Below are 26,572 nucleotides of genomic sequence, written 5' to 3'. Positions count from 1 at the left end.
TAATCCCTAGCTCCGACCAAGATTCCCTATCCCTATAGTCCCCTACTTAGAAATTTATGCTTTGATCCGTAAGATGGTGCAACTACCGTTTATGACCTGATAACTGAGTGACGTTTGACACCCATCAACTCAGCACGCGTCAATCGTTTCTTCACCCTCATTCAATAAATTTCTAAATTGTTTTACTACTTGCCAAATTGCCAAAACAGTATTCTAATCATTAAAAAATAAACACAAGCGTTAAATGAAGCATTAGCAATCCGCGATACTTAAATCCTATTAGTCACATAATTTCATACTCCCTCTCTTTGTATTGCCTTTAATTGGTGAACTCTACTTTAGGTTTAACTTAAAAAGGCAGGACTTATTTAAATTTCTGGATATTTTAGATGACATAGCAAACCATGGAGCTCTCCCATAGTTTAACGTTAAATGAAGAAGCCCTATCGCAAATTCCAGATGCCAATAAGGCCACCTTCATATTTGAATGGTTGAGGTATTTGGATAAAGTCCTTATTGCTGCCCAGACGGTATATACATGAAAAAAAATTAAATGTAAATAACAGACATATCTTTTTGTAGAGTGATATAAAAGGATGTCAAAAGCAGTTAGTGCAACAGCTGATGAGTCATATTCAAGAGTCTCCAGGACCCACAACCCGACAACTCATTGCAAGGTGTCTTGCTACGTTATTCTCAGTGGGGGATGCTTTTCTACTATTCGATACTGTGAATCAATGCAACGATATTCTTAAAAATAAAGATGATAGTCCCAGCTTTTTACCTACAAGATTGTAAGTAATTCACCTTATTAGCAATATGAGTCTTAACAGAAGTATGTACAAAGATGTGGGTTTATGTGTGGAAATTTTTGCTGAATCTGGATCCATTTGTTGCAAATTCAAGCATTGTAAATGAACAAAGACCAGTTTTTAATACTCATTTGCTTAAGTGTCCACTAAAGTTTTGCTAATTGTCTTTGAATTTAATTGGAAACATCTTTTATTTGTTAATATTACTGGATGTGATTACTTATAATTTTACAGTAGCCAAGTCAAGAATACCAAAACAAAATAACTTAATTTTATCAAAACACAAACTAATATGTATCTTTTCTGAAAATATAATATCCACTTCACCTATTAGGGTCATCATTGCATGTGACCCTTGGTGAAGTTTCAAAGAACTAGGCTATAGAATTACACTTTATACAGCATATTCAAATATTGTGCTCTAAGACTAATAAAAAAACAAAAATTAAAGAAATTACCCCCTTTCATTAAGGTTTTGTAGAAGTTTTTTTTGCATAGCAGCAGAATTCTATAGATTTTTTAAAAAATGTTATGAATATCTCAAAATGGTACTATATGCTTTAATAGGCTTACTCTTAATAGTATTGAATTTTGTGATACATTTTAATTTTTTATTAATTTACAGAGTATCTGATAACTGAAATTTTAATGTTAAAAATGTGTCATTTTTTCATTGTCATTATATGATACTATTGAAGTACTCCGAAATATACAGAATATCTACTGAAACAGAACTTAATAAAATCCTAATTCAAATTTACTGACTTTCTTTTAACTATAGGGCAGCAATATGTTGTGTGGGAACTATGTATGAGAAATTGGGTCGCATGATGGGGAGATCCTATGAAGAAACCGTTCAAATTTTAATACGCTCCCTCAGAAGTGCTGAATCTCAGACCAGAATTGAGATAATGCTTACTTTAGAGAAAGGTATTCTCCTTTTGAAATTAAAATTTTAGTCACACGTTTTTACTACAAAATACTTATTTTTACTCATTTAAGTATGTTCTGGAATGGGCAGTGCTGCCATGAACATCCACAAAGATGTGTATAAAGCCGCAAGGCCCTGTCTAATAGACCGTAACATGGCAGTCAGATGCGCCGCCTCCAAGTGTCTCTTAGAGCTTCTAAAGCACGCTCCTTTTCTCCATGGAACTGAACTTGAAAGTTTGGCTTCTTTATGTTTCCGAGCTTTTGATGGCTCAAATTATGAAGTCAGATGTTCTGTGGCGCGACTATTGGGGAGTTTAGTTGCTTCTACTCAGCAAGGACTAAAGGATTCTGCAGGATCTAAGAATAGTAATATTTTTTCAATGTGTGTATTACTGAGATTTAATAAGGGTTTTTAGGTCAGCTTGTAAATAAGAATATAAAAGTGTTTTCATTGGATGAGGCCTTGGGTATTTTGATGGTAGGGTTTCTGAGAGGAGGGGTGGGTTTTCTGAAGGGCACTGGAGAGATTATTAAAGGGAGTTCAGGAGTTAATAGAGAAATCAGAGTAGGAGTTACTCATGTAAGTATGATTGGCACTTGAGTTAATCCCATGACAAGACCAAAATTTTTACAGGCCTACGTTACGTTTGTCAATATTCTTGGTACCCCCTGGCTAGAAAAAAATATGAAAGTATTTCTATCTCATATATTGTACTTAGTAGCCAATCCGAAAGCAGCATCTTCCCATGTTGATGCTGTGTATTCTAGAAAATGCATTAATTTTATCTTGAGGTGTATTTTCGGAAAAATGTTTGGTGAAAAGGCACAGATCACGGCATGCAAACAAATTGCGCAAATCATTATTAAAGAAATGAATAGCATTGACTTCAATCCGGAAAATGCAAAAGAATTCAACCAGGAGACTTTGTTCAGTCAACATCTGCTAGTATGTGCTTTGCAGGAAATTGGAAGCCTTATTCTTAGCCTTGGAACTACTGCTCATGACCTCATAACTGATCAAACCTTAAGTATGTTTGTTAGAAAAAAATGTAAAGATTTACAACCAACCATTTTTAGACGTAATTGATGTTACAATGAGCGTTCTGGTCCATCCTTGCCAAGCCGCCAGGCTGGCTGGCGCCTGGTGTCTTAGATGCATCTGTGTAGCTGTTCCAAGTCAAATATCTCCTTTAATTGGTACCTTTTTTACATTATTACGCAAAAGCTTTTGTTAAGAAAATAATTTATAGACCGCTGTGTAGCAGGCCTAGAACAATATCGCACATCCCCTGAAGCAATAGCTGGATATGCTTCGGCATTAGCTGCTATTTTGGGAGGAGTAAAGCTCTCGCCTCTAGGAGTTCCTCATACAAAAGGAAAGATAATATTTAATACTGCAGAAGAACTTTTGCGCAGCGCAAGTCAAAACAGCCGATTATCACTCGCTAGGACTAGCGCGGGATGGCTGCTAGTAGGGGCTGTAGCAGCTTTAGGTCCTGCTGCATCTCGCCCTTTACTTCCAAGGATGCTATTGTTATGGCGCAACGCATTTCCACGTTCAGCAAAAGAGTTGGAGTCTGAGAAAGCAAGAGGAGACATGTTTACATGGCAAGTTGCCTTAGAGGGCCGTGCAGGAGCGTTGGCTGCAATGCACAGTCTCTTGTATCACTGTCATTCGTTAGCTGCAGGAGAGGATGCCGGGAGAAGGCTGTTACAACCAGTTGAAGCAGCTTTAGCCATGCTTACTAAGTAAGCATTTGAATCCTGCTTAGAAATGTCGTTTACTATTAATTTCTAGCATAACTGGAGTTTTGAAGAATTACGGACAGCAACTGAAGGCTCCTGCTGCTATGGTACGCTTGCGTCTTTGCGAAACCCTTCTGCTGTTACCGCCACAATCTTATGAAAGCAAGTGACTTTTTATTAACCCTAGCAATTCACTCTTAAACAACTTAACCTCTTCATTTGATAGATTCCTATACACATCTGCTAAGAATGTTAGTCGCCGAATTTACTCTAGCAGAGAACCCTGCAAACACCACCACATCTCAGTTGAAGACTGTGTGCCACGCTGATGATGCTATACTTCTAGGAACGTGGTTGCAAGAAACTGATCATGGAACTATTGAAGATCAGGTAAGACGTCTTCATTTACTTATAGGAATACCTGATAAAATTATGTTGATTTATAATACAAATTCTCAGATGGAAACTAATCGGAAAGGTGATAGTGATCACGTGAGTAGCCAGCTAATTTATGAATGCGTATAAGCTTTAGCCTTCTTAAAGCTTGCAATACCGCATACTATTTTTTTAAATCATATATTGCATTGTGTCTTTTTATTAGTACAACTCATGACTCACCAAAAGTATTTTTATAAAAATTTCCTTATAGCTTCAAACCCACAGTGCAGCCGGCTCTGGAGCTCTAGAACATGACCCTTGTTGCCTATTTAGAGCGGGAATTGGAGAAGACCCGCCAGGTCCCTTGCCTTTAGGGGTAGCCGTAATCGATGCTGCAGTCCAGCTTTTCGGACAGCTTTTCCCAAGAATCAGCCAACGCCACCGCACCCAAACATTAGATCACTTTGCGGAATGTGTACGTGCAGCCCGAAGCTCCCGGCAAGAAGCTGTGCAACTGAACGCTTTCGCTGCCTTATTGTGCGGCTTGCGTAGCTTAGCTGCTGCGAAAGTAAGATTAGTATTTTTAAATATAAACATCACTTGAATGGTTTGAATGAAACAGGCATCTCTAAGCATGGATGAAGCAAAACGAGCTGCTGCCTTGGCTTCAGGGGCTTTGGCAGCCCCAGGAGCCCCTCCAGTTCTCCGCGCAGCCGCTGCAGAAACATTAGGCAGATTAGCGAGATCATTAGCTGATCCTAGGTTTACTGCAGAATTAATCCAGGCCAGCATTGAAAGGCTTAAAACAGCGCGAGATGCTGCATCACGGACTGGCCATTCATTGGCTTTAGGAGCTCTTCACAGGCACGTGGGAGGCCTTGGAGCGGCAAGGTTAATGCAAACAAGCGTTTCAATATTAGTTGCTTTGGCACAAGACAAGGCTTCCGCTGCTGTTCAAGCATGGGCCTTACATGCTTTGCGACTTTGTGCGGATGCCGGAGGCCCGATGTTCCGAGGTTTTGTAGAACCGGCGTTAGCCGCAGCTTTGAAGTTGCTCTTGGAGACCCCTCCTGCTTCTATAGACGTTTATCGGTGTGTTGGGAAGCTTCTATCTTCACTTATTACCACAATAGGGCCAGAACTACAGGTTAGAATGATTAAGATTATGTAAAAAGTTACTAAATACATTGAGAAATGTGGTGTTTTCTTAAGGGCAATACATCGACAATTTGCATGGCAAGATCGTCATTTTTGTGCGCTTGTGCTGCTCTACAAAGTCATCCAGAACCAGTAGTTCAGGCTGAAGCCACGGCCTGCTTACAGCAGCTACATCTATTTGTTCCGAAACATGTAAATTTATCCTCCTTGGTGCCCACATTATGCGTAAGTATTCACTTATCTTAAACTCAATCTTTGTCCGCGGTCGGATTCAATTGAAGGCAAAGTAGCCTGGAAGCCCGCACCAAGATATGCAAATTTAAATAAAAGAAAACTACTAGAGTGTAATTGAAAAATTGAATAATTTACCTGGTAAGAAGGATCACTTTTGATTATTCAAGTATCACAGTCCTATGAGAGTATTGGTAGGTTTCATTTTATACCTATTGATACGTAATGGTTTGAATAACATGATAAATACGTGAATCAAAAAGAATATCCTTGGGAATAAAGATTTTTATTGGCCTTTGGCCTCAGAGAATGTTATAAAAAATTCGAAAAAACTATTCAAGCTTTTATTGATTTTTTATGGGCTTAGCGTTGGGTCATCCTTAAAAATTTATGAATTTTTAAAAATCTGACTTAATACACAGTTAAAGTCTGGCAGTTTTATAGCAATTTCAGTTTTACATTTTTTTATTCTTATCAATTTTTCAAGAAACCGTCCATCTGTGAGAAATGTCGAACGAAGTAGCGACATCGAGACATTAAAGAACAAAATAGTTCTACATGACCGCATTATCTCCTTGCCTGAAAATGAAGTATTTCATTCCGACAAACTATTTCCTCCGTTCGTTTTTTTTCTGGGATACTTAGCTCACACTCATATTTTTGCAATTTTTTAAATATGAACGTCTGATTTATTCTTCTTTCTTACTGCTAATTTAAAAACCATAAAATATATCGTCTTAATATATTTTTCTAAATGGAAAGTGATCATGTAAAACACCAGTTTGATGGTCTACAGGCTCCCTCAATTCTAAGTCCGGTTCTGTTACTATCTTCTCCTTTTTTTGTTTAAGCATGCTTACACATATTTTATTCCAGAGAGCCTTATCTAGTGATCACCTGTTACTACGCAAAGCTGCTATATCTTGCTTAAGACAGTTAGCACAACGAGAAGCTAAAGAAGTATGCGATCTAGCAGCGGCTTTAGCCAGTGAAGGCCCTACAGTTGAAGGATTAATCATAACAGAAACTGGTCTCCCCGGCGTGTTCTTTGGCCTCCTTGATACCGAAACTGATCCAGGCCTTATTAAAGATATTCACGATACAATTATAAGCATGATGCAAGTTTTAGCAACAGGTCATTTAGCCCAGTGGCTTGCATTGTGTAAGAATGTTCTTACTGTAGCATCAGAGCCAGGGGATGAAAGAGGGGTATTGGATGCTCCAGAAGATGATGATCAAGAACAATTTCATGCAGAAGAGGAAAACCAAAGAAGCGTTCAACCTCGTTGGCCTACACGAGTTTTTGCTGCAGAATGCGCTCGACGCGTTTTGGGAGCATGCCCAGCTAAGCGTTTAGGTGTTCAGCTGCCTGATTTAATAAGAATGGCCTTCGTAGCAGCAACCAGTGACTCCGATCCTCTTAGACTAGCAGGTCTAAAAATGCTTAGAGAAATCATAGATAAATTTGCAACGGAACCAGAGCCAGAATTCCCAGGACATTTACTCTTGGAACAATTTCAGGCCCAAGTCAGTGCAGCATTGAGGCCAGCTTTTGCAGTTGATACTGCCCCCCATGTCACTGCAGCAGCCTGCGAAGCATGTTCTGCCTGGATTGGGGCGAGAGTAGCTCGAGATGCTGCAGATTTGCGACGAGTGCATCAACTGATGGTATCTTCATTAACTAAATTGGGAAAACCATCTGCAGTGGAGACTTTGCTTTATAACGAAGCCATGTTGACTTTAGAAAGACTCGCAATTCTTCGGGCCTGGGCAGAAGTTTATGCTGTTGCCGCAGGCGCTAGAGGACCCCCAGATTCAGGGTTACTTGAACTTGTGAAACCTCAACTTTCCATTTTAGCTAAACATTGGTTGAATGCTTTAAGAGATCGCGCCTTGTTGGCTTTACCTCCAGAATTCTCAGGACAATTGCCACATGACGGTGGAGCATTCTACACAGCCGAAACAGCTGAAGCTGCAAGACCACATTACACAGCCTCATGGCCTCCATTGTTACTTGCAGCAGCTTTGTGGCTATCTGAACCTTCCAATATCACCAGTTCAACAGAAGACGAGCCAAATAACAATCCCCCTCCAGATGACCACTTCAGATTGCTTTTTGGCACCTGTATTGAAGCCTTATGTGGACCTCGAGGAACTGAATCTCCTCAAATTGTTGACACTTGCCTTAGGGCTTTGCGAGGGATTTTGCAAGTGGCTAAAGCAAGAGATGTTCTGCTTGATGACCCAGTTCTTGCAGTTGAATTATGTAATGTCTTACATAGATTGGTGTTAACGTTGGACTCTGCAGATTGCCAGTTATTGTGCATGGAAGTACTACACCATGTTTTAAAGGCTGCTGCTGACCATTTAAATGATGAACGGAATAGGCAACCAGGTTAGTAAGAGTCGTGATGTATTATGAAATTAACACAGAATTGCCAAATTTATAGAGAATGGAGAAACTAGAACTATAGAAGATCGAGATGCTATGGGAGAAGGGAATACTGAGGGTGACTTAGACCCTGATAAATCTTTGGTCTTCGCAGCTTTAGAAATTTGCTTATGCCTAATTGTTCGTCAAATACCAACATTGAGCCCAACTCCACATCCTGCCATGGCAGGAGCTCCTAGGACTGCAGATTCTCGGCTGCTAACTGCCGCATTCTCAGCTCTAGGAATCTTACCAGGCCTATGTTCCCTACAGGGCGCTTTAGCAATATTGCCAACCCTTCTCTTCCTCGGAACCGGCATTCTAAAGGAGGCTCCGACTTCGGCCCCAGGTGCTTTGCAACTTTTGAAAGCATTGGCTTCAGATGAACGCGCGAATGACAAGGAATGGAGGCATTTATTGCAGAGCGCTCTAGCTAAGGTGATCGATCTGGCCAAAACTCCCGGGCCAGATGAAGCAGCCCCATTGCTGGCTATAGCAGTTTTTGTCTTGCATGCGCCTTCGGAGGTAGCTGCGGCTCCCAACTTGCAATTTCCATGTATCAATCATTTCAGGCAATGTTTGCAAAGCGAGGATTATCCGGTGAGTCAACCAAAAACTGGAGTAAATTGTTGTAAGTTTATTGCATTTTCAGACGAAACTGAAGTGCATTAAGACTCTAAAATCCTTGTTTGCTCACCCTGAGAAAGCGGTAGCCACTCCTTATATTCATTCTTTAGCTCCTCAGCTAGTCGAATACCTTTACTCAGAAAAGGCAAAGAAGCCTTCTTCCAGTGAGGAATTCTGCATTACTGTAGAGACTATTAACGCAGTGGAAAGTCTTATCGCCTTAGCCGAGCCACATAATAGTAAGTAATAACCTTATTTGAATTAGAGGATTCACTTTAATTTATTTTCTCAAACCGTACTTACCTAGGAAATATAATGCAAGGCAAGTACTAAATTTATGTTGAATATTAACATATAATGAAAAGATTTGTTATAAATAATTTTTATTTTATAGGAATTCAAATGCTTTCCCTTCTCGTGCCAATCTTAGTGAATTATTTGGTTAAAAACCCTCGCGATAAAACTCTAAGATATGTGGTGTCTCTGCATGAGGCGAGTCTGGAAAAATTAATGAAAATCGGACCTATTTACCCACAGGTAAAAATATTGATACAAAATCATTTACAGTTCTGTAAGAACATAACCTTGCAGGAATTTAAAAAACTGATGGGTTCTTCTACAGAACTGAGGACAAAATTGGAAAGTGCCATAAGATCAAGCCAGCAAAATTCACTGAAAATTAAGTCTAATGAAGTCAATTTAAATAATCAACCCATGGCCATGCATATTCCAACAATCAAATTAAAGACAGACTTCAGCAATTTTTCGTAAAAATAATATTTTACTTCATCAGTTTTTGCATTTATAGTCCTAGTATATTTACTAGAGAAAATTGTGTTAAAGTGATAAGAATGGATACTAATGCAAGACTGAAGAAAAATTACTGAACGTCATTGCACCAAGTCCGAATTTTATCAATAAAATATTAATTTATATGTGATATTATTTAGAACGAATCTGATTTTATATATGTATATTATATATAGAATGACTTAAAATTATATTAATGCTTGAGTGTACTTTGAGCTCTTTATTTCCGTAACCTTTTTGATACAAAACCATGAACATTAACACCAACATTAATACAAATGAAAATCTATTGAGATGCCCCAAAAATAAATAAATATATAACAAAATCAACCTAAGTAAGAATTTAGATTATGAAAGGAATTATTGCCTTCCTTCTTTTGGGGTAGTTGGAAAATTCCTTCTTGTAGTTCTTATGTTTTCCAAGGGCCCAAATGGTCATCTGATACAGGCCAGCCAAGGCAAAAAGCCCAGCTAAGAAAATCACTATTAGCAAATCTATATGTTTTTTATAATCAATCCTTACCAGGCACACAAGAAGTCAACAAAGTAAACCCAGCCCATGAGTAAAACTCATATGTATAATTAGGGCAAGAGACAAAATTATATAATTGAGTCAAAGGGTTTGCATTAGGAACTGGGATTTTTCTGACAGTACTACCTGGAGGCCTTAAATCTCTTAGAAGCATGTGAATACTTAAGTTTCCAAGCTCAGACACCTAAATGATTCAGTAAAATTATTAAAAATTAAATTATCTTGATAGAAACTTACAATAAAAAGGGCAAGACCAACAATTTGCATAATAATTGGAGGAGGTGTGAATAGAGGGTGATTAACATGGTAGGCCACATACACTGTGAAACCCCAGTAATAACCACAATTCTTGAAGAGGTTTCTAATTGGCATTGTGCCATGAGAAAAGCGATGCACGAATAGAGTCTCCAGAATTCTTTTCAGATAGTGCACACTCCAGCAACCTAAGGCGATTCTACAAAACATTGTTAAGTGAACATAAATTAATGATATAGAAACTTACAACTTACATGGCAGTCGTTGAAAGCGAGGTTCCCTGAGCAGCATCCCCATAAAATACCCATGGTCTCAAAGAAACCAGGGCATATAGAACCAAAGGGCCTGCATATTCCAAGACAAACACAGTGCTCCAACCAATTTGTGGGCCCAAATCTTTGACATACACTTTCTTACTGGCAGCTAAGGAGGGAATTATTAAGTCATCCTTTATATCTTTGCCTTTTAGTTCAGATCTTATGGATTGTCGATCTACATAGAGTTTCGGACAGAGAGCTGCTATTTGTTTCTTTATGTCTTTAACCTTTTCATTTTCATCTAATGTAATGTTTCCCAGCTTTTTATTGGAGGTGGTGAAAACCTCTATCTGTACAGTGATAGTAATAAAATTAATATCGCCGTAAAGGGGCATAAACTTGTTTGGCTTACCTGCACCATGACTAAAAGAAAACTTTAACCTAAGATATGGTAAATCCCTACTGTTGTACGTCGCTATTACAGTGTGTAATTAATAATGATTATGCAGGAAAGTTAATTATATTTTCGTGTTTTCCAGTCAATCGAGCTTCCAAACTATCTGACCGTTGACCCTGGTAAATAAACATTAACCTGCTCTAACGAAATCGAAATACACTTATCTTCCTTGCTTTATCTATCTATCTCCATCGGCGAAAGCAAGATGGATAGATAGAGGGTTAAGGAAACCTTAAACTAAAGGTATTACTGAAGGAAAAGTGTTACAGGGCCGTAATTAACTTATTTTCTGACCGATTTTTAAAAATTTTGCGCAGAACATAAAAAATAATGTTTATATAAAAAAATATATAAAGGGTGATCATAGGAAAATGCAAGTCACCTTTGAAATATTAGGCAAGTTCGAGATCAATTAATTTGTTAGATATTTGGTGATAAATAGTAAATGACGTAATCCACGCCCGATTCCTACCGTTCACCACGTACTACGAGGCTTTTTTTAATAATCACCCTTTATTATCTTTATATTTATATGCAGAGTGTTTCAAACTTCGCATCTCACGTTTTGTTAAAGAAACGGAAAGTAAAATTTGAGATTTGATTCCAGGTCCCATTTGACATTTCCATTTTAATAATAGAAATCAATGCATTTTTCTACTTTTGAAATGGCGAGTTAAACGTTAGGTTTAGGGCGTCTTTATTCCCAACCTGTCTCATTAGGCAATCTCTCGAGAAACGAACTGGCGAGAAGCGTACCTTTTCACCTTATTCAAGGAATTTTCCAGCCTTCAAAAGCCTTTCTAGCTTGTACAACTCTAATTTCTTTATAGAGGAGTATCCTCCATCGCTGCTGAAGAACTAGATAAACACCCCTCTTCCTACCTCTCTTATGTTTCCCCACCTTTACTTACCTAAGTTTAAAAAAAAAACTTTAAATATTGGAACTATTTTTATAATTTCCTTTAATTATTTTTAACCGTAAAATTATCCCACATGCTTATCACTCTTGCCCCAAACACAAAAGTGATACTACAAGGTGACGTAACTGCGAGGAATGGAATGCTGAAATATGATCACCTCTGTCGTTTTTTTTGAAGGTTTCATGTAAATGAAAGTTCATTAAATTGCGAATTTACGACCAGGACCGGCCTTAGCACCTCTGGCATCTTGGGAGAAATTTTTGATCACCGCCCCCCAAGAAAAACCACTGAAGTGAGACAATAGAGTCAACCTGTGTCGTTTTACTACTTTGACTAAGAAGATAGTTTTAGGCGACAATTATTTTGTGGATTTGTGGTTTTGGAGATTATCGTGGCACGAACTTTTTAGGTACCCGAATCTAACATAACTGAGCTTCCTTATTTTTAGTAGTTTAAATGAATCTCCACCAAAAAGGCTCTTAGTACTCAATTGAGCTATGTATGTATCCATTGAGATTTACTAGGTTGGATGAAGACTTAGGATTGGAATGCACGAAACTAAAAACCTCGTCGCCTTATTTAAAATTAAAATTAATCCGATACAATTAGAAATGTTGTGGTCGATAACTTTTTGCCCTTGTGTTTTACACACAAGCGCAATAAAATTATTAGAGGAAAGCGCAAATTAACTGCTAATACATAGATACATTATCTGATTTGTTAATATTTGCAGTAACAAACTTACCGCAAATATAGAACCTATGTATTAATTTAGAAGAACGGTAAATAAATTTAATCAGGAAGTTGACAAACTACTCCATGAATTTACGACGTTCGCGCCGTGCTAACGAGTATGGGACAAGGTCGTACGTCCTACTACGACCTAGCGATGACTATTTTTTGCACAGCGATTGAAAGTTTATTACCTCCGTTTACGAAAACATCGCACAGTAACTGGATCCCATTTCAAATAAATTATGAGCAGACAGCTTAGTGATACGGAATTAGAAAGTTGCATAACTAGAATCATTCTCGCAAGTGATTAATCCGGTTTGAATAAATAATGTGTAGTTTCTATTCGATTTTGACAAGATGTGGATAGTGACAATTTAATTCTGTAGGTACATGTCGAAACGAATTATACATTAATAAATTTAAAGTTAGCATGTGTTGTTCGGACTCAAAAAAATGTTTATTCGTGACCGAAAATTAGGGAACAATTTGGACTGGTCAAACGCTTATAAATAAAAATCAATAATAAAAGAAAAGTTTCTTTAATACAATAATCATGTTATAAAAAAAAATAACAAAATACTTAATTCAGTTTCTACATTGTTTATATCTTACGGACAAATGCCTATAATTTGCCAAAAAAAAAACAAATTTTGATTAGCAGTTAGAAAATAAATCGTGATGAGAAATGAATTACGAAGAATATAACATTTATTACATACATCACTATGCTTTGGAAATATGATTAAGTAGCGGTAGTTTCACGTAAAACTTACACCTAACAAACGGAAACATAACTAGCCAAAAACATAGAGATTCCGCTATTAGCCAGATTAAACACTTATTTGGAACAATACATTTAGTGCGTGACGGAAAAGGCAGGAATGGGGCGCGGTCCCCTTCGTCCCAAAACAAACAAGCCACTTGATTTTGAAAAATTTATTCCTTTATCTGACAAATATATTTGACAGATACAACAGAAAACAAATAGAGTTGGTAGCGTTTAAATACATATTCATACACTTTATATATAGCACATCCAAAGTGACCAGAAAATGGAACGGGTTTAAGGGAGTGTCCGGGGGCCGCGAGTGCAAAAAAACGTGGATAGGGCGGCAGAACAGACGATGAACAGAGAAGATAAATAAATACTTGGAGTTGGATTACTGAACAGAAACAAAACTAAAACAACAGTTTAAATAATAATTTTAATAGTTAACAAGTTAGAACTTAAAAACGTGCTGGAGGAGATGAAATTAAATGACACATTTTGTTTCGGGGAGGGATGTATATAATATAAAATAACTAAATATATAAAAAACAATTATAATAAAAGTTGAAGTTGACATTCAATCACACAACTGTCAGCAAAAGAAGGTATGGCTTTTTGAATGTTTTGTGGAAGTTTGGCCGATTGTGTGATAATGTGTAATTTAACGATTTACATATCTCCTAAAAACATTGTTAAATATCAAAAGTTTCATCGCGGTGAAACTTAAACTGACTACGAAACTTGACGATACCGTTCCGCAGGGACTTTAACTTACATGAAATTTCATTTTTAACAAATTGAATGAAAACAGGGAATAAGGTTTTCAGTTGTCCGCACCTTCCTGAGGCTCATCCGGTTCAGCCTATAACAAAATTCCTTAAATAAGAACAAAAAAATTCAACCTTTTATAAAATTTACTGACCTGTGTGTCACTGGTCCATAACGTCAAGTTATCTCGCAACAGCTGCATAATGAGTGTGCTGTCTTTGTATGAATCTTCATTCAGGGTGTCTAACTCTGCAATGGCATCATCAAAGGCCTGAGATGGGAAACTTGGATTAGCGAAATGCGATCCAAAATTACAAAAAAAGACAAGGGGTTAGTGCGGGCAGAATTAGCGTTAAACACGACACACACGACAAACCTGTTTCGCTAGGTGGCAGGCACGTGCCGGCGAATTGATAATTTCATAGTAAAAAACGGAGAAATTTAGGGCCAGCCCTAGTCGGATTGGGTGGGTGGACTGCATTTTCGATTTGGCTATGTCAAACGCTTCCTGGTACGCTTTTTGCGAATCTTCCACCACCTCTGGGAAAAACAAACAAACATTAACTATGGAGATAGGCCCAGGCGCTTAGCGCCGTGCCGATGCCGCCGCGAAATTCTGCCCGCCTAACACTTTGCAATAATAATGACCTGTTTAGCTAACTGACAAGCTTTGTCTGGTGAATTTAGTATTTCATAGTAGAATACTGAGAAATTCAGCGCGAGACCCAGCCTGATTGGGTGTGTGGGTGTCATTTTGGCCTTTGAGATTTCAAATGCGTCCTGGTACGCCTTCTGTGAATAATCCACCACAGCTGAAAAGGCAAAAACAGTAACACTCTATCCTAGGCGGGACTCGGCACTAACGCTACACTACCTCTACCACACACCATACTTACTATTTCTGGTATCCCCTGTCGCTACTTCCGCAAGGTATCGGTAGTAATCACCCTTCATTTTAAGGTAGAACACTTTTGACTCCGCGTTCGAAGCCTTGGGGATGAGGTATTTGTCGAGAAGACCCTGGAAAGAATTCCATAGTCAGGGACTACCCTTTTATACTCCCAAATCTCACTTTTATTAAAATTTTATCAGAAATTTGAGGTGTCTTCAAAATATCTCGGAAGAACGAAAGTTATTTGAAACATCATGTGGAACTGTAGCTATTTTATACATATGGGATGAGAGCAATTTATGAATTCTCTCAGATAAGCATAAAAAAATCAAACACCACTCAACAATCAGAAAAAATTTAGTACTGATCTTCAAATTTAAATTAAAATAAGTCTATTCATGTGTTATTTTCAATACAAGTGAACTAATGTGATTTTCAAGATGGCATCTCCCAACTTGAATGTCCAAACATTTTCAAAGTAAGATATTTTTCCTTGAAGAAAATAGTCTCATTTAAACTATAATGCAGGAAAATTTAGGATGAGGATCTAACTTTTAGTTGGGTGAGAAACATACCACTTTCAAATAAGTTACAAATTTACAAAAACAATAAAACTGCCCTAATTTTGATAACGTTTTTTTTCAAATTTATACAGACATCAATAAAAAAAACTTTTTAAAATAAAGACTGCATAAGAAATTACCTGCGAGGAAGATTGAGACTGAAAATTCTAGTTGGTAAAAACAAAGAAACCTACCTTTTTTTTTAAATAACTGCAGAAAAAATAGTTAACTTTGTATAGATTTTTAATTTTTGCAAATTTCATCACAGTATAATCTCAAAAAACTGAAATTTAAATACAAAAAAATATATTAAGTAAGCTATGTGTAAACATAGTTGAAAAAAATGGTTTTTTTAAATAATTTTTTTAATATCAATTTTATATCGGAGTTCAGTCATCATCAGCATTGTACCCTCTATTGTTCTATATGTGAACACTTCTATTAGGGTCGACAACGCAATTTCAGTTTTTATTAATAAATTTCTCCAATGCAGTATTTAAATCAACCTTAAATTTTCTCAACTGCATGCTGTTACCCCTGTGCTGATTTAGAACTTAACACATCACTTGGTCCTTACAATTAAACTTTTAAAGTGTTGTCATATATAGGAATACAATTAAATCTTTAGGTTTTGTTCATTACACCTCAGTTGCTAAGCAACATCACTGTAAATAGGTCTACTGCATTTTGTTATTGTAATTAATAGAACCTTCTAATCAAATCAAAAGCATCAAAATACCACAGGTCTGTTTGGGATTTTACTAACTTGTGGTATTTCTACAGAATCATGTCATTACTATTTATGAGTAGTTTCAATTTTAAGTTCAAAGCCACAGGAACAAAGCATCTTGTTTTCTTATCAATAGTATTTTAATAAGTCTTCTAATATTCTATTGAACATTAATTATTTAACAATATTAATTTCTTTGACCATAATAACAGTCACAATTTTTACACAGATGTAAGTATATTTTGTTGGAAAATTGAAGACTATAAATATAATATATCCAAGTATTATCACATCAGTCTTCTCTTAATAAAATACAATTAACAGCAAGGCAAACAAAATGGTGAGATTTGACTCATACATCAATCATATAAGCTATTATATTATTTGAAGACAGGAAAGAGATTTTGATGAATTAGAACATTTTTTCTACAAGGAATACTTGCAATAGACCCAGTCATCAAGTAAGAATAAATGCAAATGGTGTAAGGAGTCACTATTACCAGTAAGGATGACTCAATGTTTACAATAAGACACCAAATTTATAACATTTTTTACTTGACTTACAGTTGGTGGTGATGTTTCTGAACTATGTAAATTAACTCCCCTTCCTTACAAAAAAAATTATATCACTTCAACTTTTTTTTCTTAATAAAAAAGGCAAATTTAATCTTTAAAAAACCAATAGTCGTGAAACCGTAAATGGTTGAATAGAGAATAGGAAGGAAAATTTATAAGAATGAATAAGGAACATCACAGCATCAGTTATATGTTAATCTTTCCAAAACATGATTTGTATAAAATATATATGGGACAGATTTGTATTGAGTACTTGTCAATCACACTCAAATATAGATGAAAGTGTACTTACAAGAACATCATCACAGATTTCTCGGAGTTCTTTTTCCACTTTTTCCCGGTATTCTTTTGCCATTTGTTGTTTCCGTTCTGAGCCTTCAGTCTTTTGTTCAATTGAAGAAATGACTCTCCACGAAGATCGCCGGGCACCCACCACATTTTTGTAAGCTACAGAGAGGAGGTTCCGTTCTTCATTACTCAATTCGACGCCCGTCTCTGTGACAGATTTCATGGCCGAGGCCATGTCGTCGTACCTCTCGGCCTGTTCGGCCAATTTTGCCCTTTGGACCAGTTCATCTTTGTCGGGGGCAGACATTTTGTTCTAAGTCTAATCTGCAAGAAAAATTGAAGGTGAATTTAACTTGAGAATGGTATCGAATGAAATGTGGCGACGCTAGGACTAAAAATAGGGATGCGATGCGACACTAGCGACATTACCAGCGTTGCCGGCAAATAAAATTAAAGCAAAATGGCGACGACCACACCTTGACGCCGAGACATGCCGAGGCTGTCCGACCGCTTGTGATGAGGCCGGAGGCCGGGCCCGTGTGACCCATCAGAGAGGAATTTGCGAATTGACAATTGACGTCATCCTCCAAAAACGCATTTATCTCACGTGTACAGGCTCAAATTGCAGCTGCATGAAAAAACAAAACTCTAGCGAGAAACCCAGAAAACTGACCTAAAATAACGGGTACAATTTTGAAGGTCAACGGAGCCCACTACGTTACAGCCCGAAAAATTGAAATTTTCAACTTGAAGAAAAGAATTGACGAACTTATAAGAAAACGTATAGAACCCTCTAAATTAATGAGAAACAAAACTTACAAATTAATTTAGGAATATATCACACAGTTTCTCTGGCAGCAATGCCGACGGTTCACTCACACGAGCATGCACAAGGACTAGACGGCGGCAACTACGAAGAAAATCGTGGGATCGATCGGAGATCGGGGTTTACTAACCGTCACACCGAACACGCAAATATGGCGGCAAGCATGTAAATTTTACTATGCGATATTTCCTTCCCTTCATGCTTATCACTCAATCTAATACTATTCAACAATAGAGAAAAATGTAAATATTAAGATGTGCTATACTTACATGAGAGGACGCTTCGATTTTTAAGAAAATTTCCAACTCAAAGCTTGAGTACACAGACAAGTCGATAGAACTGTAGCCGGTAAGTAAACTAGAAAAGAAGGGAGATGCCAAATAGAGGGAGCCAAGTCCGAAGTCCTTGCGCTGTTGCCACTCCCGTCTCAAAAATCTTCAAAAGTTCTGAACTCTGATTTTGTCACATTCTTATCACAAATACAAATAACATATTTGATTACATTATTTTTTATTTTTTATATATTTTTAAGGGAGACCCTCGCTCTTTTCATATACCTAATACCATCGCTAAAAAGTTTTATACCAATTTGCTACTAGAAGATAACTAGATTGACAACCCTGCAAAACCTCGCATTCTTTCCTACACCCTAAACAGTGAGCCCTACCCCTAAATACATTCCACAACTACGCGAGAGATTTTAAATGAAATGATCACATTTTCATCCTTAACACGAGCTTAAGATTTCTCCATAGTTTCGAAATTCTCTCTGCTCAAATAACGTTGAAACAAAACAATTTTCATTAAAATTGAAGTTTTATTTTCCACACCCTTCACCCCCTTTTTTAAAAATCAATAATTGGTGATGGGTGTTCTGACCTTGCTCTTTATGCTGCATAATTCAGCCTTTAGTTGTTTTGCTTTATTAACCGTTAAATATTTACTTTTAAAATATTTGCTTGATAGGACGTCATAACAAAGCAAAAACATTAATATCTTGATCAAACTATTGCTCATTGTATTTCTTAGTAAACAGCGTCTACATAGATATTAAGATTATGTGCACATAGTGATATTGATTTAGAGATGATAACATGATTATGTCAATGGGTGAATAATTTGACAATAAATTAAGGTACTTTATTTTATCACATTAAAAAAAGACAACGTTGATATTTTATCCCACAATTTCCTTCAAAATAACACCTGGCAACGTTGAAAGCACAGCGCATGCTGTAAATTTCTGTACATAAAAATTGACGTTTTAAATTCACTTCATTTAATTAAGTTATTGCCTCATAGATGTCGTCTCGATTGAAATGTTTGGAATAATATTTACGTTTCTATTTATTAATATTAAAATGGTGTGAAATACGATCATTGTAATTAAAAATTATAGAAAGCAACTAACCAAATTTGTGAGTAAAATATCTCTTTTCGAGCCCTAGCTGTCATAATTTCTACTAACAATGAGGTTTAATGATAAAGAAATAGCGAAAAATAGTGAAGACAAGTCTGACTTAGAGGGTGTTCTGCAGCATATGAAGCCCCAAAGCAATGAGTGGTCTGACTGGTATCAACAACCCAGCTTCAAAGAAAGATACTTTAAACTGAAAGCCAATTTGTTATTCTACTCAAGAATAAATGAACCAGAAACATTAGGTGTCTTGGTATTAGAAAATTTGCATGTGGCTTATGAACACCCCCACAAAGGAATACCTTTCACCTTCTCTCTAACTTTCAAAGTGAATGACAAATTGAGAGACAATGAAGCAAAGCACATATTTTCTTGTAGATGTGAGGCTGATGTTAATACTTGGGTATCTGCCTTAAAAACGGCTTCTTATGAATACTGGCGATCCCAATTTCTCATTTTAAGGACAAAGTTGGCTATGAAGACTGGTAAAGATCCGATGTTAGAATCTTTGAAAACTAATTCTTGTGCTCAGAATGTTAATATTAAAGTGGAAGTTAAGAAGAGTAAAACGAAGCAAACCAAATCAACATTTTACAGTCATTTTGAAAGTAGTTCTTTTTTTGAGAATTGTACCACTTCACAACAGAGTAACGGAGCTGCAACAGTAGAAAATCTTATCACTTTTTAGTTAGACGATAACATATATCTCTGATCTCTTTTATATATTGTTTCCATTAAATATTATCATTTCTGTAAAAACTTACATAGTAGTTTAAGTTTAATCAAGTCGTGTGATTTTTATAAAATTCTTAGACTATTTTTTTTATTGTGAGTGAAAATTTAACCAGAAATATTTTTGAGTATATGTGTAAATAGTAAGTTCATAAGTTTAACACTTATAAAATATCAAATTTCAAAATTGTAGAGTTATAATAATTGATGCTTCTAGTCAAATTGTTATTTTTAACCACCTGTATTTTTATATAAAGTTCCTTTAACAAAATAATATAATTTTCCTAACAAATGTTTTAATTATAACAAAATAGGCATACCACAAATAAAAATATTGAAGCGCAACAATTGTCACTTGACAACACTTTTGGAATTCTAGTATTATCAATGATTTTTTAAATAGACTTCATTTGGGCCATAAGATCTTCTAAGTTAGCATCACTGGTTGTGGCTTCCTCAGCTTGTTCTAAGGGAGTATTATCAGGAACCCCTGGCAAAGTATAAGCAAGTCTCAATCCCTCTGCCACACAAACACTTTCTTTTTCTTCTTTGCTTTCATCAACTAGAGAAATACCCCATTCATTTGATTCATGAATTGGACCCTCATCTTCAATTGCTTCCTGGGCTGGTTCAAGCCAAGGTTTAGCCAAAAATTCCGTCTGCCTTGTCTGGCAATTTAAATCCTCACAAGCCATATTGGGGCGTAGGTTCAATGTGGGAAAAAAATCGTCGAGGGCATTATAACCCAAATAGTGGCACACTTTACCAAATTGGAGTAAATACTGTGGAAAATTATTAGTACTTGTATTGTATTAATTGATAAATAAATACCTTTAAGGTGTTCTGGACTAAAAACCCTGCTATAATACCCATGGTTGTTGGAAGGCTAGCAGCACATACCCCATCTCTCTTCAGAGTGCTTTCATCGATTTGTGAAGCTACAATGAGAGGAGGAGCACACTAAAACAAACTATAGCTAAATATCAATTAAAATTAGATTTTGTAAACTTACAGCGAAACAAGCAGTTTCTCCTGGACATATAAACTGAACATGACCTGATACAGCATTTTCAGAGACTCCTGACTCAAACCATGTGAGGTTAAACTCATTGCAAGCAGTATTAATGGCAAATCTTGCCTCAAAATTGTCCACACAGCTTAGAACCAAATCAACAGGGCCATTTACCAAACTTAAAGTACTAATAAAATTATTAATTTAGCTATGAAAAAAATACAAATTTACTACTAACGTTAAAGTATTAGTGAAATTATCAAAGTTCTTAACAGTAGTAATGTCATAGTTGTATGTGTGTATATCAACATCAGGGTTAATGTTGCGTAGAGTTTCAGCAGCTGCATCAACCTTGCTCAATCCAGCCTGGTGAGGCTGAAAGAAGAGTCGATTCATGTTGGCCAATTCAACTTTATCATAATCAAAGAGCAATAGTCGACCAATCCCACAACGGGTGAGCATTTCTGCAGTGACACTTCCAACGCCACCAACTCCAACAACAGCTACAGTATAGTCCCTGATTTTTTCATAATTATTAACAATTCCCATTCTTTTTAAGGCCATCAGGCGGCTAAAAATCCAAAGTGAATATTAGGGAAGTTTGATTTGTAAAACTTACCTATAGGGATTGCTATCAGCAACTTCAGAAGACATGTTTTCAATTTTTTCTCGAGCAGGAGCATTTTTCTCAAGCGCTTTTGCCAACTGGTCTTCTAATTCGGCTATTCTTTGCTTTAATTCCGCTACAGAATCCATTTTTACGTTTGAACATATGTTAAACTTGCATAAAATACACGGATTTCTTTTCCAAGCCCAAAAAAAACAAAACGGAAACGTCAAAAAAATATAGGTTAGGCAGGGCTTCTATTGGTAGATTGAGGATTGGATTGCGGTTGCGCACAAGAATTGTCAGATTTCCAATCCGAAGGGTTTTCCATGTTTGGCTGGATATGGGATACGTAGATTATAGTAAAAGTCAGTGTACGCATTCTTCATCCCTCTGGAATGGAACTACATTTTTGGCTCTTTAAAAATGGCTGCTCTATTTTTCCAATGGAAGAGCCAGTTTTATCTAGGAAGTGCAATATAAACTTTAAATTAAACAATAAAATTAGTCTGCAATGTAGAGGTTTATAGATTTGTGTGGAAAATTCACCGAGTTCCATAATGTAAGTTGATGACCAGAAAATCAATTTAGTATACTTATTCAGTCCAGTGACCTGTATTACAATAGCAACAAAATGAAAATTAACGCCATAAGAATGAGTACTCCGATTGAAGAGAAAATGGATCAGAAGTTGAAAGTTAGGACTGGAATGGTGACTGTGAGTGATGGAAAAAGTAGGCCAACTCCAGTTCAGTTGCATTTGTCCATGGAAGTGCTTCGATTGCAAAAAGAAGAAATTGCCCCTGCAGAACCTAAGCCCTTAAATTCAAAGGTACACATTTTAATTCTAATTAATTATACAGGATTACTTCTTTAACCTGGACAATTAAATGCATGGGCATTGTCTAAATTTTATGCAACATCACTTAAGTCAATTACTCAATTTGTGACTTTGCTATTAGGAAGTCATTTTAAGAATATATGCTATATATGTATAATAAAATCTCATGAGGGCTCCAAATCTGCTCTTGTAAAATTTCTAAATTAAAACATTAAAAAAAATACAAACCCATTCAATTATGGACTCTCTCACATAATTTACTTGCCCATAAACTGATATATTTCATAAAACCTTGCATTAGGACCTATTACATATATAACTGTTATTGTAACCAGTCATAACATAAATTGAATAATACATCAAATCTTGTGTAAACTAACATATTTACCGATATTTTGAGTGTTTGAAGCCTGCAGAACAAACTAATCTTCAATTCAAATGCAAAAAATTTATGTCAATAGATTGAATGTCTAGATTAAAAAGATGCATCCATTGATGCACACATTATGATTTCTAAAAGTCAGTGTGTGAACTACTGTATATCGAAATTAACATGTGTTTGGATTAAACTGATTACACTGTATTACAATAGTTCTAATTTTGTATTTTTCATTTAGGAAAGAATGGTGCAAATCCGCAGACAGAAAATAGGAGGCCTGGGCCTTAGCATTAAAGGGGGAGCTGAACATAAGCTACCCATACTCATTTCTAGGATTTATAAGAATCAGGCAGCAGATCGAACTGGAGATTTATTTGTTGGAGATGCTATTATAAAAGGTAATACAAAAAAATGAATTCAGCTAAAAATAATTGTTTTCTTTGCTCTAATAGTGAATGGAGAATATATAACAGCATGTCCTCATGATGATGCAGTAAACATTCTAAGAAATGCTGGGGATTTAGTGGTTTTAACAGTTAAACACTATAAAGCTGCAACCCCCTTTCTTCAGAAACAAGGCAAGTTCTATTTCATATTCTTTTACTATTTCCTTTATCCCTTAATCACGTAGTACAGTCAAAAGGGACCGGCACTAAAACGCTATTCTGATTTAAAATATTGACATAATTTATTGCAGTGCCCACCTCAATTTTTTTAAGAAGTGACATTATTAGTCAGTTGTAAAAAGGGTAATGTGGTAAAGGGATTAAGATTTTATTTTTAATTGGAAACGGATTTTCCTTAGAGCCACACTGATTACTTTCAGAATGTAATTTTTTTTATTGTTGTTACTTTTTCAATTTAACAGTTAGACATTTAAAAGGATTTTATATGATGATGTAGGGATTTTAAAAGTATAGTAATGGTGAGCAGATGAATTGAAAAGTAAAATAAGCAATAAGAATGATTAATGCAACTGTTATGAAATTAGTGATCACATAATTAGTTCCAAGGATGAAAATGACATATGTGTAAAGAAAGATACTAATGTTGAATAAGAAAGTAATAAAGTAAAACAAAAAGTTGTTTAAATTAAAAAAAAACTAATTATTGTTGTTACATGTAAAAATACATCAAAGTATGTACTTGGGGCCTGTTATTGAAATTTTTAATTAAAAAACTGTTTCATTTTACAGGTTGTGTAATTTTTCTATTGCCGTATGCCTTAATGTAGCCCTCAAGCTAATTGTTATTATTATGTTATAAACGCACTTGACAGATTAATGAATTTCCTTTTTTTTCATAACATTTAAGTGTTGCTACTTGTATAGTTATAATGATCTTACTACGGTGTGAGTGTTATATTTATTTCATTACGGTGGTTAAGGGTTAAAATATCATTTTTGAATTACAGAAGACAAAGAACAAACTGATAGTAACAGTGAAAAAGAAGCCTCCGATGAGAGTTTTCGTATAACATCAAATAGCACTAGCAGTAGGCCCAGTTCTATATGTTCAGAAATGGACCAAGAACCTGTCCACACTCATTGGGTTGACATAGTAACAGTGCCTTTAATGATGGCATATGTAACTAGGTATATCTTTGGCACTGACAAGTTGAGACCAAATTCATTTGAAGTTCGAGGGCTAAATGGTATTAGCACTGGAATAATTCACTGTGATGATTCTGGCATTCTTTCTCAGTGGTTGAAATATATTAACGACAACATTATTGGATTAACTAATCTACAAATGAAGTTGTACAATAGGAATTTTAGTGTGTCAGATCGAATCGAGTACATGGGTTGGGTTAATGAGTGTGTCCTCAATAATAACCAACCTTGGCAAAACTATAAACCGAGATTTTTAGCTTTGAAAGGCTCAGACTTCCTGTTATTTGACTCTCCACCAGTAGGTATTATTAAGAAATGAAAATTAAAAGCTGATATCAGGATTTCTTCCAGCTAAATTTGACTGATTGGAATAAATGTTCTCTGGAGTTTCAAGTCTACCAAACAATGTTCAGAATCGTCAAAGACTCTGAAAATGTGGATGAACGACAACATTGTTTTTTAGTTCAAACCTCAGGCCAAGAGTCACGCTACTTCTCAGTGGAAACTCGCCAAGAATTGCTAAGGATTGAAAATGCCTGGCATTCCGCTGTATGCAATTCTGTTATGCAACTGGGGGTGGGTTTGTTTCAGATCATGCTGCAAAAAATCAATTAATTTAAACAAATTTTAGTCTAAGACTTTTACAGTAAGTAGTAATGGCAAAACTGCAGGATTAACACTGGACTGGAACTTAGGATTTTCGTTACATGAAGGCGATTCAAAGAATCTTCAGTGGCAGTACAAATTCAGTCAACTTAGAGGCTCCTCAGATGATGGAAAATCGAAACTGAAGTTGCATTTTCAAGATATTGATACTAAAGCCATTGATACCAAGGTCGAAATCTCTATTCTGAAAACAAAATATTGTGGTCAAACTTCATTTTATTATTACAGGAACTGGAATGCTCAATTTTACAAAGTCTGCTCTACTGCATGCACGCATTTCTGACTGCTAAAGTGGCGTCAGTTGATCCAGGTTTCCTTTGCTCTACACTTCCGTAAAAATGGATCTTTGTAGCGGTATAGAATATAATATTATGTGGTTGTATCGTATTTTAATATCCTCTATCGAAACAAATCGGAAAATGGATAGGTTACACGATGTTTAAGGTCGTTTTTTGAAAAAAGACTGTTTGCAGGATTGGCCAGAATTGAAGCTTCTCATAATCAGATAGACCTTTGTAAATATTACGTCAATGTTTATATGTACTTCCTCTGGCCTGAAAGTTTAGGCAAAACAATGAGTTATTGTCACTGTGGATGATAATAAGGTCTGTTTCCAGTGATCTACTGAAGAAAATTCATTTCATCGCTAAAAACGGGCATTTTTTAGAATTTAAATCATTTCCTGTTACGTTAATGTAACATCACATACGTCAGTAGTTTAAATGTCATTGCATCAACATATCATTATAGCATAGTAAATTGTCAATCTTAAAATCATCAATTAAATTATATTCTAACTAGCAATAAGTTCATAATGTTAGATGTAGGAATTTATTGTAGCGAAGGTGTTCTCGGGTTCTTTGTTACTGAAACACTTTCGGAGCTTCCTCATTCACGAATATGAATTTCATTATAACTTAGTTTACTTAAACTATGATCTCTTTCGTGAAGCGCTGAAAGGTGGTAAACTGAAGCCAAAGATTTTAACAGATCTAAAAAAACGTTAATTAAAAGTACGAATATTGAGGACTGACGGAGAGAAAGACATTTATCTAAGCGCGCTTTCAAAAAGGTTGTGATATTTCAACTTTACTTTATATATTGGGTCTAAAGTGTAACTTTTTAAACTTCGTGCTTTACACAATAATGGGAGGTTTAGATTTAAAAACTACAATTTTTTGGTAGCTCGACCTCTCAGAACTTTACAATTAAATCTCGCTCTGTGTTGTTATATCACTAGTTTTAATAGGTTTAATCTAAACGTTGAGCGCTGTATATTTATCTGTGGCATTAGCCATCAAATCGTGGATCACTTCTGACCTGTTAATTAGTAAAACGAGTAACTACCTAGTTAGGGTAATTAGCTGTTTTTAGAGTCAGTTTGATCATGGATCGAATAGTTAGTTGTCAAGGTTAAACAACTGTACTCAATTACATTGCCTCATATGACCAAGTTATTGTTCTATTGCGTTGAAATGTTACCAAAAGTTAATAATCGTTGACAATATAAATACATTTATTTAGTACCCTTTATTGTGTTTTATTTTTTCTGTGAACCTTTGGAGATCGCCACCAGACCACAGCTTTAAACATTTTTGTTTGAACAAAATC

At 35.9% G+C, this 26,572-nt stretch overlaps 6 protein-coding genes across 15 annotated transcripts; 3 read left to right on the top strand and 3 right to left on the bottom strand.

Moving 5' to 3' along the window:
- Window positions 1-163: 163 nt before the first annotated feature.
- LOC136409639 (HEAT repeat-containing protein 5B) lies at window positions 164-9,335 on the top strand. 4 transcript variants are annotated; one of them, XM_066391279.1, is made up of 20 exons: window positions 165-326; window positions 390-530; window positions 583-794; window positions 1,594-1,742; window positions 1,815-2,111; window positions 2,162-2,325; window positions 2,380-2,773; window positions 2,823-2,942; window positions 2,996-3,494; window positions 3,544-3,653; window positions 3,718-3,881; window positions 3,951-3,983; window positions 4,141-4,437; window positions 4,492-5,016; window positions 5,082-5,252; window positions 6,135-7,653; window positions 7,709-8,289; window positions 8,342-8,555; window positions 8,711-8,853; window positions 8,908-9,335. In XM_066391279.1, exons 2-20 carry the CDS (start codon window positions 405-407, stop codon window positions 9,085-9,087), a joined length of 5,898 nt encoding a protein of 1,965 aa, XP_066247376.1. In that variant the 5' UTR covers window positions 165-326; window positions 390-404; the 3' UTR covers window positions 9,088-9,335. The 4 variants fall into 4 exon arrangements, with proteins under 4 accessions (XP_066247374.1, XP_066247375.1, XP_066247376.1 ...); XM_066391277.1 differs by having other exon boundaries at window positions 164-326; window positions 8,711-9,335; XM_066391281.1 differs by lacking the exon at window positions 3,951-3,983.
- Window positions 9,315-10,756, bottom strand: Sc2 (trans-2,3-enoyl-CoA reductase Sc2). 2 transcript variants are annotated; one of them, XM_066391320.1, is made up of 5 exons: window positions 10,583-10,756; window positions 10,168-10,520; window positions 9,896-10,112; window positions 9,650-9,842; window positions 9,315-9,597 (listed from the first exon to the last, which is right to left on the bottom strand). In XM_066391320.1, the coding sequence occupies exons 1-5, from the start codon at window positions 10,589-10,591 to the stop codon at window positions 9,470-9,472; spliced, it is 900 nt and encodes a 299-aa protein (XP_066247417.1). In that variant the 5' UTR covers window positions 10,592-10,756; the 3' UTR covers window positions 9,315-9,469. The 2 variants fall into 2 exon arrangements, with proteins under 2 accessions (XP_066247417.1, XP_066247416.1); XM_066391319.1 differs by lacking the exon at window positions 10,583-10,756 and having other exon boundaries at window positions 10,168-10,576.
- A 2,049-nt stretch (window positions 10,757-12,805) lies between these two features.
- On the bottom strand, window positions 12,806-18,097 carry 14-3-3zeta (tyrosine 3-monooxygenase/tryptophan 5-monooxygenase activation protein zeta). Of its 3 annotated transcripts, none has more exons than XM_066391327.1 (6): window positions 17,964-18,097; window positions 16,873-17,192; window positions 14,716-14,839; window positions 14,196-14,359; window positions 13,974-14,090; window positions 12,806-13,913 (listed from the first exon to the last, which is right to left on the bottom strand). In XM_066391327.1, exons 2-6 carry the CDS (start codon window positions 17,173-17,175, stop codon window positions 13,875-13,877), a joined length of 747 nt encoding a protein of 248 aa, XP_066247424.1. In that variant the 5' UTR covers window positions 17,176-17,192; window positions 17,964-18,097; the 3' UTR covers window positions 12,806-13,874. The 3 variants fall into 3 exon arrangements, with proteins under 3 accessions (XP_066247424.1, XP_066247422.1, XP_066247423.1); XM_066391325.1 differs by lacking the exon at window positions 14,196-14,359 and adding an exon at window positions 14,468-14,631 and having other exon boundaries at window positions 17,964-18,096; XM_066391326.1 differs by lacking the exons at window positions 14,196-14,359; window positions 17,964-18,097 and adding exons at window positions 14,468-14,631; window positions 17,688-17,846.
- An 891-nt stretch (window positions 18,098-18,988) lies between these two features.
- LOC136409447 (pleckstrin homology domain-containing family J member 1-like) lies at window positions 18,989-19,913 on the top strand. The gene has a single exon (XM_066390940.1). It carries the CDS (start codon window positions 19,164-19,166, stop codon window positions 19,797-19,799), a length of 636 nt encoding a protein of 211 aa, XP_066247037.1. The 5' UTR covers window positions 18,989-19,163; the 3' UTR covers window positions 19,800-19,913.
- Window positions 19,914-20,065: 152 nt separating this feature from the next.
- On the bottom strand, window positions 20,066-21,662 carry Uba5 (Ubiquitin-like activating enzyme 5). Its single transcript, XM_066390939.1, has 5 exons — window positions 21,475-21,662; window positions 21,094-21,426; window positions 20,856-21,042; window positions 20,675-20,803; window positions 20,066-20,625 (listed from the first exon to the last, which is right to left on the bottom strand). Exons 1-5 carry the CDS (start codon window positions 21,609-21,611, stop codon window positions 20,239-20,241), a joined length of 1,173 nt encoding a protein of 390 aa, XP_066247036.1. The 5' UTR covers window positions 21,612-21,662; the 3' UTR covers window positions 20,066-20,238.
- Window positions 21,663-21,768: 106 nt separating this feature from the next.
- Syn2 (Syntrophin-like 2) lies at window positions 21,769-26,487 on the top strand. 4 transcript variants are annotated; one of them, XM_066390934.1, is made up of 8 exons: window positions 21,770-22,024; window positions 22,090-22,294; window positions 22,921-23,080; window positions 23,135-23,260; window positions 24,097-24,593; window positions 24,635-24,871; window positions 24,927-25,130; window positions 25,190-26,487. In XM_066390934.1, the coding sequence occupies exons 2-8, from the start codon at window positions 22,097-22,099 to the stop codon at window positions 25,295-25,297; spliced, it is 1,530 nt and encodes a 509-aa protein (XP_066247031.1). In that variant the 5' UTR covers window positions 21,770-22,024; window positions 22,090-22,096; the 3' UTR covers window positions 25,298-26,487. The 4 variants fall into 4 exon arrangements, with proteins under 4 accessions (XP_066247033.1, XP_066247031.1, XP_066247030.1 ...); XM_066390933.1 differs by having other exon boundaries at window positions 22,072-22,294; XM_066390935.1 differs by having other exon boundaries at window positions 21,772-22,294; window positions 24,647-24,871.
- The last annotated feature ends 85 nt before the right edge of the window (window positions 26,488-26,572 follow it).

The sequence above is a fragment of the Euwallacea similis genome, chromosome 6 (genome assembly GCF_039881205.1).
Source record: "Euwallacea similis isolate ESF13 chromosome 6, ESF131.1, whole genome shotgun sequence".
Taxonomy (NCBI): Eukaryota; Metazoa; Arthropoda; class Insecta; order Coleoptera; family Curculionidae; genus Euwallacea; species Euwallacea similis.
The sequence above is the reverse complement of the archived record's forward strand: the minus strand, read 5'-3'. Positions and strand labels throughout refer to the sequence as shown.